At 41.6% G+C, this 12,969-nt stretch overlaps 1 protein-coding gene across 4 annotated transcripts in view; it reads right to left on the reverse strand.

Annotated features, from left to right (window-relative positions):
• NDE1 (nudE neurodevelopment protein 1) overlaps positions 1–12,969 on the reverse strand; it is a 55,826-nt gene that overhangs the window by 24,636 nt on the left and 18,221 nt on the right. For all 4 annotated transcript variants that reach the window (XR_010934936.1, XR_010934935.1, XM_067706557.1 and 1 more), the window contains exons 5-6: positions 2,111–2,247; positions 626–805 (exon numbers count right to left, since the gene is read on the reverse strand). Coding sequence is in view for 2 of the 4 variants with exons in the window: in XM_067706557.1 (XP_067562658.1) it covers positions 626–805; positions 2,111–2,247 (317 nt within the window). In the remaining 2 variants the exon portion in view is untranslated. The remainder of the gene's footprint in view (positions 1–625; positions 806–2,110; positions 2,248–12,969) is intronic.

Genomic DNA, 12,969 nt, shown 5'->3' on the forward strand with positions numbered 1-12,969 from the left:
GACAGCACTTGCATTACTTGCGTCTTGGGCCATGGTGCGAATCCAGTGAGGTCATATGTAAGTACAAAGCACAGTAAGCAGAGGGACTGGCATATCCCACGTGCTCAATAATTGTCTATTTTTATTATTTACTATTAAGTGGCCCAATCAGAGCCTCACAGTTAATCAGTCAGCAGAGGGGCTGGGGAAGAACTCAAATTTCTTGGTTTTTACTGCATAGCACAGGTTATGCTGGGTCCAGTTCTAGATGATGTATTGCTGGACCCACAGAATCCTTTTTAAATTTTTTATTTGGTTACTGAAACTTTTAATTTGGGAGATTTCATATTAGACAAGAGGATTTCTGGCTTCTGGTGAAGAGTGGAGTGTCTGCTGAGCCCACACCTCTTGCGGTAGAAGCAGAGTGGCAGCTGCCCCTCTGGATGAGGCTTCCATTCTCTACTTTGCCGCAGACTCCACTACTCCCTATCGTCTTACATCCAAGAGGCTCCTCCCACGCACCACAATGGTCTGCCCCTGTGAGCACCCCAGTTTTCTCCCTGCTGTACAGCCTGGTCCTGCTTCTCTCTCACCCAGGAAAGCTTTGTGAAGCCAAGAGAACCCTCCTGATTCCCATCCTCCTTACCACGTCTGAATGTCCCAGGTGTGTTTAAGCTAGACCTGGGTCCTCGATGAGCTATAGGGGTGGATGGCACGGAACCAGTGGCCTGTACAGCTGTGTCTGTCCTTTCAGCTTCCACAGAGCTGGGCATGGGGGTCCTGGGTTTCTCCTGCTTTTGCTGCACAGCCAATTCTTGCCGCAAATCTGGGCCAGGAAAAGGATTCAGATTTAAGTCTCTGCTTTGAGTGATGAGGCAAGGGGAGGGTCAACAGGAGACACTGGTCAGCAAGAAGAACCATCAGAGTGAAAAACTCCAGGTGGAAACCCTGAATGAAGCAAACCCCACAGGACCTTGCCTGGAAGGCTTGGTTTTTCTTTTGAGTAAAAACAAAAAGGTTTAAAATTTTTTTCAAATCATGGCAGTGATACACTACTGCTTTTACTGTTTTAAGAGAATTCAAATGTATCAAGGTATACACAGAATACTCAGTGAAAATATGCTTTCCCAACCCGTCCTCAAATGCCCCTTCTCACTCCTAATCAACTGTTACATGAGGGAGATCTTCTCAATCCTTTTTCCCTGCATTTCACACATAGAGTTTATATGTGTATCTATTAAGCATATAAGATGAATAACTTTTATTAAGCGTAAATAGAAACATACATCTACTATCTATGTGTTTTCCCCCCTTCAATGGTATGTCCTAATAGGCTTTTTTATTTATTTAATTTTTTTGGCCAAGCGGCATGCAGGATCTTGGTTCTCCAACCAGGGATCGAACCCGTACCCCCTGCAGTGTAAGCACGGAGTCTTAACCACTGGACTGCCAGGGAAGTCCCTTAACAAGTTTTCTATGACTACATTTATATCTATACCGTATTTGTTTGAACAACTGTTTAACTAACATTCCACAAAATAAATCTATGTAATTTACTTAAGCACTTCATTACTGATGGGCATTTAGGAACAACTACCTTTTAAACTTAAAAGAGTTTTTCTTTCTAAACCCCCTTCTACTGGCTAAACATTAGAAACGAAATGAATGTCATAAACGATTGGGACTTTAACAAAATCTCTTATGGACCCAACTTGGATGACTTGCTAATGTCTTAGAGTTAGAAAGCTCTACCTTTGCAAGTGCTACCTCCAAAGAGCAAACGCTGATGAGATTCTGGAGGTCCAAGCCACGTGTATCAGCAGCCATCAAGTCACAAAAGAAATGGGCTGGCTAGCAATTCCATCAACAGGCATTTTCTCCCCACAAAACTCCTGTGCTCCTGATGGGCATAAAGTGGGTGCTGGGCTTAAATACCCACAAAGGGTCTCTACAGGGTTGGACATCGGACAATTCTTAGCACAGGGTGGGGACCAAGGCTCAGCCTGCCCGGTGTGTTCCCTGCCCTCGGAACACAGGTAATGCTGGGTGATGCTGTGGGACAGGACACCCTCAGACCCGGAGAGGGCACAACGGTGGTGAAACACACAGAGCAAAGCCAAGGCCTCCTGACCTCTGGCTTCATCCTTCAGTCGCTGAACAGATTCTAGGAGATTCTCCTTCTCGTCCAGTTCGCTCTCCAGGAAGGCATTTCTTTCAATGGCTTGATTCAAGCGCTGTTCAAAGTCCTCAAGAGACATGATCGTGGCCCTGGGTGAGAGACAAGCAAAGCTGCCCAAAACCGCAGACGGCATATCCGTCTGGCACCTACAGCCCCGGGGAGCAAGAAGGGTCATGCACACATGGTGCAAGTCCCCGCTCTGGCACGTCCTAATCCCACAGAGCTGAGCAGGCCCCTCAAACTTCCTGGACCCAGCTCTTCACCTGCACAGTGGGAACCTCTCAGCTCACGAGATGCACACAGCTGTCCCAGGGGGTTAAATAAGATCATGTCCATAAAGCACTTAGCAACGAGCCAGGACCTAATTAGGACCATAGACAGGCTCCGGTCAGATGCCACGATGTGGCATGTTCCATCTTGTCTCGGAGACTCACGATGCAGTCGGCATTCAGAACATCCCACTAAAACGCACATGCAATGTAATAACACGCATTTAAACAGCTAAGGGAGGCCATCTTCATCCCTCAGTTACCTTAAAAAGTTAAAAAAGTTCACAACGCCCAGCCCCAGCCCAGCTGCCCTAACAACTGCTTCTTTTGGACAGTGTAGATAGCCACTGGAATGCCATGTTAAAGGCACTGGCAGGGCTCCCTGGTGGCGCAGTGGATAAGAATCTGCCTGCCAATGCAGGGGACACAGGTTCGAGCCCTGGTCTGGGAAGATCCCACATGCTACGGAGCAACTAAGCCCGCGCGCCTAGAGCCCGTGCTCTGCAACAAGAGAAGCCACTGCAATGAGAAGACCGTGCACTGCAACGAGGAGTAGCCCCCGCTTGCCGCAACTAGAAAAAGCCCACACACAGCAATGAAGACTCAATGCAGCAAAAAAAAAAAAAAAAAAAAAAAAAGGGTACTGACAAGTGCTACAATAAGGAAAACTGTTTAACTGTCTGGAAAAGCTACCTTCTCTGGGCCTCAGTTTCCTCACATGCAAAGCAGGGGTAATAACTTCCGCATGGGGTGGGGGGCTGGGGAGTGCAGCAACACACAAAACACACAACAGATGTTTCACACATAAGTGCTCAATAAATGTCAGCAACTTTTCTCACTGATCCCGTGTTTGTCTCCAGAAGAACCTTTAACATCCCCGTAACTGTATCTCATGGTGATCAGAAGCATCTGTTTGGAGTGGAACCCATGAGTTAACACCTTGCTCTAACGTGTAAGACTAGCTAAGTGTCCCTGGGGAACTTAACCTCTCAGGGCCTCTGGGCCTCCAACGTCAAAGTGAGGATCAATCATTCATTTATTCACCACTTTCTACTATGTCAAGATTGAGTCGTATTAGTTCCTACCTCAAAGGGTCTTTAGAGGTAAAGAAGATAAAGTTACCAAAAGTGCCTGATTTAAATATCATCCCTTGGGACTTCCCTGGTGGCACAGTGGTTAAGAATCCACCTGCCAATGCAGGAGACATGGGTTCGAGCCCTGGTCTGGGAAGATCCCACATGCGGCTGGAGCGACTAAGCCCGTGCACCAGAACTAATGAGCTTATGCTCTAGAGCCCACAAGCCACAACTACTGAGCCCGCGTGCCACAACTACTGAGTCCAAGGGCTGCAACTACTGAGCCTGCGCTCTAGAGCCCGCAAGCCACAACTACTGAGCCCGTGTGCCGCAGCTACTGAGGCCTGTGTGCCTAGAGTCCGTGTTCCACAACAAGAGAAGCCACCGCAATGAGAAGCCCGTGCACCGCAGCGAAGAGTAGCCCCTGCTCACTGCAAATAGAGAAAGCTCACACGCAGCAACAAAGACCCAACGCAGCCAAAAGTAAATAAATTTAATAAATAAATAAATATCATCCTTTGTTGTTTTTAGAGTACAAGACTGGAACCAGTTAAAGTGACCCTAAGGCTGGCATGTCAAATAACAACAAAAGAAGATGAAACAGCTAGGAATTCATGTAGGAGCAAACATGTAAGACTTCATTGTAGGGCACAGAGGCTTGTCAAAATGCAGACATATGGTATGTATGAGGAGGAAGACCCCAAATCATAAAGAAATCAATTCTCCATAAGTTACCTAATAAGTTTAACACCATCTAATAAAAATATGAATGGGGGCTTCTCTGGTGGGGCAGTGGTTGAGAGTCTGCCTGCCGACGCAGGGGACGCGGGTTTGTGCCCTGGTCCGGGAGGATCCCACGTGCCGCGGAGCGGCTGGGCCCGTGAGCCATGGCCGCTGAGCCTGCGCGTCCGGAGCCTGTACTTCGCAGCGGGAGAGGCCACCACAGTGAGAGGCCCGCGTACCGCAAAAAATAAATAAATAAATAAATGAACAGGTTTTTTACTGGGGGACACAGGCACCAGGGACTGATTTGAAATATGATGTGATAATGAAACAAGAATGGCCAGGAAAGGAATGTTGGCTACAAAAAAGAATGAGATCTCACCATCTGCAACAACATGGATGGACCTAGAGGGTATTATACTAAATGAAATAAGTCATACAGAGAAAGACAAATACCATATATTCCACTTATATGTGGAATCTAAAAAATAAAACAAATGGGGACTTCCCCGGTGGCACAGTGGGTAAGACTCCGTGCTCCCAATGCAAGGGACCCAGGTTCAATCCCTGATCAGGGAACGAGATCCCACATGCATGCTGCAACTAACGGTTCAGATGCCACAACCAAGGAGCCCGCCTGCCGCAACTAAGACCCGGGGCAACCAACCAAACAAATAAATCTTAAAAAAAAAAAAAAATGGGCCAAACCAGCATTAAAAAAAATAAAAACAAAACAAATGAACAAATACAACAAAACAGACACAGAGTTACAGATACAGAGAATAAACAGGTAGTTGCCGGAGGGGAGGAGGTTAGGCAGAGAAGAGAAATACGTGAGGAAGACCAAGAGGTACAAACTTCCAGTAGCAAAATAAATGAGTCACAGGTATGAAAAATACAGTGTGGGGAGTACAGTTAATAACTATGTAACATCCTTGTATGGTGACACCTTAGACTTACTGTGGCCATCAGTTTGAAATGTATAGAAACACTGAATGACTATATTGTATAACAGGAACTAACACAGTAGGTCAATTATGCTTCAAAACAAACTCATAAAAAAAGAGATCAACGGGGACCCGGCCTGAGGAGCAGTGGCGGGAGCTTCGAGACTAGGGCAGCACGAAAGCTCAATGGAAATGGCATTGCTTACCCACAAGAGACCTCCCAGCTCCACATAATATCAAACGGCGAAAATCTCCCAGAGATCTCCATCTCAACCATAGCACCCAGCTACACTCAACGACCAGCAAGCTACAGTGCTGGACACCCTATGCCAAACAACTAGCAAGACAGGAACACAACCCCACCCATTAGCAGAGAGGCTGCCTAAAATCATAATAAGTCCACAGACACCCCAAAACACACCACCAGACGTGGACCTGCCCACCAGAGAGACAAGATCCAGCCTCATCCACCAGAACACAAGCACTAGTCCCCTCCACCAGGAAGCCTACACAACCCACTGAACCAACCTTAGCCACTGGGGACAGACACCAAAAACAACGGGAACTATGAACCTGCAGCCTGCAAAAAGGAGACCCCCAAAACAGTAAGATAAGCAAAATGAGAAGACAGAAAAACACACAGCAGATGAAGGAGTAAGATAAAAACCCACCAGACCTAACGAATGAAGAGGAAATAGGCAGTCTACCTGAAAAAGAATTCAGAATAATGATAGTGAAGATGATCCAAAATCTTGGAAGTAGAATGGACAAAATGCAAGAAACATTTAACAAGGACCTAGAAGAACTAAAGATGAAACAAACAATGATGAACAACACAATAAATGACATTAAAAATACTCTAGATGGGATCAATCGCAGAATAACTGAGGCAGAAGAACGGATAAGTGACCTGGAAGATAAAATAGTGGAAATAACTACTGCAGAGCAGAATAAAGAAAAAAGAGTGAAAAGAACTGAGGACAGTCTCAGAGACCTCTAGGACAACATTAAACGCAACAACATTCGAATTATAGGGGTTCCAGAAGAAGAGAAAAAGAAAGGGACTGAGAAAATATTTGAAGAGATTATAGTTGAAAACTTCCCTAATATGGGAAAGGAAATAGTTAATCAAGTCCAGGAAGCACAGAGAGTCCCATACAGGATAAATCCAAGGAGAAATACGCCAAGACACATATTAATCAAACTGTCAAAAATTAAATACAAAGAAAGCATATTAAAAGCAGCAAAGGAAAAGCAACAAATAACACACAAGGGAATCCCCATAAGGTTAACAGCTGATCCTTCAGCAGAAACTCTGCAAGCCAGAAGGGACTGGCAGGACATATTTAAAGTGATGAAGGAGAAAAACCTGCAACCAAGATTACTCTACCCAGCAAGGATCTCATTCAGATTTGACGGAGAAATTAAAACCTTACAGACAAGCAAAAGCTGAGAGAGTTCAGCACCACCAAACCAGCTTTACAACAACTGCTAAAGGAACTTCTCTAGGCAAGAAACACAAGAGAAGGAAAAGACCTACAACAACGAACCCAAAACAATTAAGAAAATGGGAATAGGAACATACATATCGATAATTACCTTAAATGTAAATGGACTAAATGCTCCCACCAAAAGACACAGATTGGCTGAATGGATACAAAAACAAGACCCATTTATTTGCTGTCTACAAGAGACCCACTTCAGACCTAGAGACACATACAGACTGAAAGTAAGGGGATGGAAAAAGATATTCCATGCAAACGGAAACCAAAAGAAAGCTGGAGTAGCAATTTTCATATCAGACAAAATAGTCTTTAAAATAAAGACCATTACAAGAGACAAAGAAGGACACTACATAATGATCAAGGGATCAATCCAAGAAGAAGATATAACAATTGTAAATATTTATGCACCCAACATAGGAGCACCTCAATACATAAGGCAAATACTAACAGCCATAAAAGGGGAAATCGACAGTAACACATTCATAGTATGGGACTTTAACACCCCCCACTTTCACCAATGGACAGATCATCCAAAATGAAAATAAATAAGGAAACACAAGCTTTAAATGATACATTAAACAAGATGGACTTAATTGATATTTATAGGACGTTCCATCCAAAAACAACAGAATACACATTTTTCTCAAGTACTCATGGAACATTCTCCAGGATAGATCATATCTTGGGTCACAAATCAAGTCTTGGTAAATTTAAGAAAATTGAAATTGTATCAAGTATCTTTTCTGACCACAATGCTATGAGACTAGATGTCAATTACAGGAAAAAATCTGTAAAAAATACAAACACATGGAGGCTAAACAATACACTACTTAATAACGAAGTGATCACTGAAGAAATCAAAGATGAAATCAAAAAATACCTAGAAACAAATGACAATGGAGACACGACGACCCAAAACCTATGGGATGCAGCAAAAGCAGTTCTAAGAGGGAAGTTTATAGCAGTACAAGCCCACCTTAAGAAACAGGAAACATCTCGAATAAACAACCTAACCTTGCACCTAAAGCAATTAGAGAAAGAAGAACAAAAACACCTCAAAGTTAGCAAAAGGAAAGAAATAATAAAAATCAGATCAGAAATAAATGAAAAGGAAATGAAGGAAACGATAGCAAAGATCAATAAAACTAAAAGCTGGTTCTTTGAGAAGATAAACAAAATCGATAAACCATTAGCCAGACTCATCAAGAAAAAAGGGAGAAGACTCAAATCAATAGAATTAGAAATGAAAAAGGAGAAGTAACAACTGACACTGCAGAAATACAAAAGATCATGAGAGATTACTACAAGCAACTCTATGCCAATAAAATGGACAACCTGGAAGAAATCGACAAATTCTTAGAAATGCACAACCTGCCAAGACTGAATCAGGAAGAAATAGAAAATATGAACAGACCAATCACAAGCACTGAAATTGAAACTGTGATTAAAAATCTGCCAACAAACAAAAGCCCAGGACCAGATGACTTCACAGGTGAATTCTATCAAACATTTAGAGAAGAGCTAACACCTATCCTTCTCAAACTCTTCCAAAATATAGCAGAGGGAGGAACACTCCCAAACTCATTCTATGAGGCCACCATCACCTTGATACCAAAACCAGACAAGGATGTCACAAAGAAAGAAAACTACAGACCGATATCACTGATGAACATAGATGCAAAAATCCTCAACAAAATACTAGCAAACAGAATCCAACAGCACATTAAAAGGATCATACACCATGATCAAGTGGGGTTTATTCCAGGAATGCAAGGATTCTTCAATATACGCAAAACAATCAATGTGATAAACCATATTAACAAATTGAAGGAGAAAAACCATATGATCATCTCAATAGATGCAGAGAAAGCTTTTGACAAAATTCAACACCCATTTATGATAAAAACCCTGCAGAAAGTAGGCATAGAGGGAACTTTCCTCAACATAATAAAGGCCATATATGACAAACCCACAGCCAACATCGTCCTCAATGGTGAAAAACTGAAAGCATTTCCACTAAGATCAGGAACAAGACAAGGTTGCCCACTCTCACCGCTCTTATTCAACACAGTTTTGGAAGTTTTAGCCACAGCAATCAGAGAAGAAAAGGAAATAAAAGGAATCCAAATCGGAGAAGAAGAAGTAAAGCTGTCACTGTTTGCAGATGACATGATACTATACATAGAGAATCCTAAAGATGCTACCAGAAAACTACTAGAGCTAATCAATGAATTTGGTAAAGTTGCAGGATACAAAATTAATGCACAGAAATCTCTGGCATTCCTATACACTAATGATGAAAAATTTGAAAGTGAAATCAAGAAAACACTCCCATTTACCACTGCAACAAAAAGAATAAAATATCTAGGAATAAACCTACCTAAGGAGACAAAAGACCTGTATGCAGAAAATTATAAGACACTGATGAAAGAAATTAAAGATGATACAAATAGATGGAGAGATACACCATGTTCTTGGATTGGAAGAATCAACACTGTGAAAATGACTCTACTACCCAAAGCAATCTACAGATTCAATGCAATCCCTATCAAACTACTACTGGCATTTTTCACAGAACTAGAACAAAAAATTTCACAATTTGTATGGAAACACAAAAGACTCCGAATAGCCAAAGCAATCTTGAGAACGAAAAACGGAGCTGGAGGAATCAGGCTCCCTGACTTCAGACTATACTACAAAGCTACAGTAATCAAGACAGTATGGTACTGGCACAAAAACAGAAACATAGATCAATGGAACAGGATAGAAAGTCCAGAGCTAAACCCACGCACATATGGTCATCTTATCTTTGATAAAGGAGGCAGGAATATACAGTGGAGAAAGGACAGCCTCTTCAATAAGTGGTGGTGGGAAAACTGGACAGGTACATGTAAAAGTATGAGATTAGATCACTCCCTAACACCATACACAAAAGTAAGCTCAAAATGGATTAAAGACCTAAATGTAAGGCCAGAAACTATCAAACTCTTAGAGGAAAACATAGGCAGAACACTCTATGACATAAATCACAGCAAGATCCTTTTTGACCCACCTCGTAGAGAAATGGAAATAAAAACAAAAATAAACAAACGGGACCGAATGAAACTTCAAAGCTTTTGCACAGCAAAGGAAACCATAAACAAGACCAAAAGACAACCCTTAGAATGGGAGAAAATATTTGCAAATGAAGCAACTGACAAAGGATTAATTTCCAAAATTTACAAGCAGCTCATGCAGCTCAAAAACAAAAAACAAACAACCCAATCCAAAAATGGGCAGAAGACCTAAATAGACATTTCTCCAAAGAAGATATACAGACTGCCAACAAACACATGAAAGAATGCTCAACATCATTAATCATTAGAGAAATGCAAATCAAGACTACAATGAGATATCATCTCACACCAGTCAGAATGGCCATCATCAAAAAAAAGCACTGCTGGTGGGAATGTGAATTGGTACAGCCACTATGGAGAACAGTATGGAGGTTCCTTAAAAAACTACAAATAGAACTACCATATGACCCAGCAATCCCACTACTGGGCATATACCCTGAGAAAACCGTAATTCAAAAAGAGTCATGTACCAAAATGTTCATTGCAGCTCTATTTACAATAGCCCGGAGGTGGAAACAACCTAAGTGCCCATCTTCGGATGAATGGATAAAGATGTGGCACATATATACAATGGAATATTACTCAGCCATAAAAAGAAACGAAATTGAGCTATTTGTAATGAGGTGGATAGACCTAGAGTCTGTCATACAGAGTGAAGTAAGTCAGAAAGAGAAAGACAAATACCATATGCTAACACATATATATGGAATTTAAGGGAAAAAATGTCATGAAGAACCTAGGGGTAAGACAGGAATAAAGCCACAGACCTACTAGAGAACGGACTTGAGGATATGGGGAGGGGGAAGGGTGAGCTGTGACAAAGCGAGAGAGAGGCATGGACATATATACACTACTAAACATAAGGTAGATAGCTAGTGGGAAGCAGCCGCATAGCACAGGGAGATCAGCTCCGTGCTTTGTGACCGCCTGGAGGGGTGGGATGGGGAGCGTGGGAGGGAGGGAGACGCAAGAGGGAGGAAATATGGGAACATATGCATATGTATAACTGATTCACTTTGTTATAAAGCAGAAACTAACACACCATTGTAAAGCAATTATACCCCAATAAAGATGTTAAAAAAAAAAAGAGATCAGATTTGTGGTTACAGACGCGGGGGGATAGGAGGAAGGGGAACTGGATGAAGATGGTCAAAAGGTACAAAATTCTAGCTAAAAGATAAACAAGTACTAGGGATGCAATGCACAACATGATAATTATAATGAACACTGCTCTATGTTATGTATGAAAGTTGCTAAGAGAGTAAATCCTAAGAGTTCTCATCACAAGGAAAACAGTTTTTTCTAGTTTTTAATATTGTATCTATGTGAGGTGATGGACGTTCACTAAACTTATTGTAATAATCAGTTTATAATGCATATAAGTCAAATCATTGTGCTGTTCACTTAAACGTATACAGTACTATATGTCAATTATATCTCAATAAAACTGGAAGAAAAAATTGGCCAGAACTCTGAAAAAGAAGAGGACAGGGGCACTAGCTCCCCTAGATACAAAGAACATGCTCTTTAAAGCCTCAGTAATGAACAGTGTGCTGCAGAGTGAAACAGTTATAAGACCAGACAGACCAAGGAGAGCCAAAAGTCCAGAAATAGATCCAAATACATATGAGAATTTAATTTATGATAAAGGTGGCATCACGAATCATTGATGAAAAGATGGTTGGTTCAGTTCTAGGTCTGGGGACTACCAGGTAGCCACCTGGAAAAAATCAATGTTGGATCCACACCTCATGCTACACCCAAAGATGAATTCCAACTAGATCAAAAATTTAAACTCAGTATTTGGTCAAAATCTACTACTGGCTTCTGGAATGCCAGAGAACCAACTTCAGCAGCATTTCTGGCATTCCTGAACCTGTGTGGATGAACGACACCCTCCCCCCCACACTGTATACAATCAGGCAGAGTCAGTAATACCAGCAGGGCACAGCACAGAGACTTATTGTTACTATGTGACTATTTGCTTTCAAATAAAGGTAAGCATCCTAGTTGTCCCCTGAGTGGAAAAAGCTTTATGTCCTTTATATGGTGAAATTCTGCCAACTGATGTATTTGCATATTTATTATCATAAGAGTAAAATGCTGCAATACATAAAAACTGTGAAAGCTGTTAATCTCATGGACAGTTATGAGGACCTGAAAATAGTTAAGCAGGAAAAGAGATTTTCAGTAAATATGAATATTAAGAGATACATCTGTTAGATAACTAAGAACATATCCTTTTTGAGCCAATAAATACTTAAAAGTCTATGTATCACCTCACACCCATCAGAATGGCCTCCATCCCAAGAACAGAAAATAACAAGTGATGGTGAGGATGTGGTGGGAATGTAAAATGGTGTGTCATTATGAAAACTGTATGGAGGTTCTGTAAAAAATTAAAAGTAGAATTACTGTATGACCCAGCAGTCCCACTTCTGGGTACATATCCAAAAGAACTGAAAGCAGGATCTCAAAGAGGTATCCGTACACCCTTGTTCACTGCAGCATTATTCACAAGAGCCAACAGGTGGAAGCAACCCAAGTGTCCACTGACAGATAAATGGATAAAGAAAATGCAGTACATACATGCAAAAAAATATTATGCAGCCTTAAAAAAGGGAAATCCTGTCACATGCTACAACATGGACGAATCTCAAGGACATTATGCTAAGAGAAGAAGCCAGTCACAAAAGGACACATCCTATTTGATTCCATTCATATGGAGTTTCTAATGTAGTCAAAATCATAGAAACAGAAAGTAGAAAAGTGATTATCAAGGGCTGAAGGGAACAGGGAGCGAAATGAATGTTTAGTGGGTATAGAGTTTCAATGTTGCAAGATGAAAAGTTCTGAAGAGCTGTTGGCCAATAATGTGAATACATATAATACTACTGAACTGCACACTTAAAAATGGTTAAGGTGTAAATTTGATGTCAAATTTTTTACCACAAAAAATTAAAAATAAAGTCTATGTAGGGAATTCCCTGGCAGTCCACTGTTTAGGACTCTGTGCTTCCACCGCAGGGGCCTGGATTCGATCCCTGGTTGGTGAACTAGGATCACACAAGCCATGTGGCAGAGACAAAAAAAAAAGTGTCTATGTAATAACACATAGACACTTTTTTTTTTTTTTTTTTTTTTTGCGGTACGCGGGCCTGTCACTGTTATGGCC

Source organism: Pseudorca crassidens, chromosome 15 (genome assembly GCF_039906515.1).
Source record: "Pseudorca crassidens isolate mPseCra1 chromosome 15, mPseCra1.hap1, whole genome shotgun sequence".
NCBI classification, from domain to species: Eukaryota; Metazoa; Chordata; class Mammalia; order Artiodactyla; family Delphinidae; genus Pseudorca; species Pseudorca crassidens.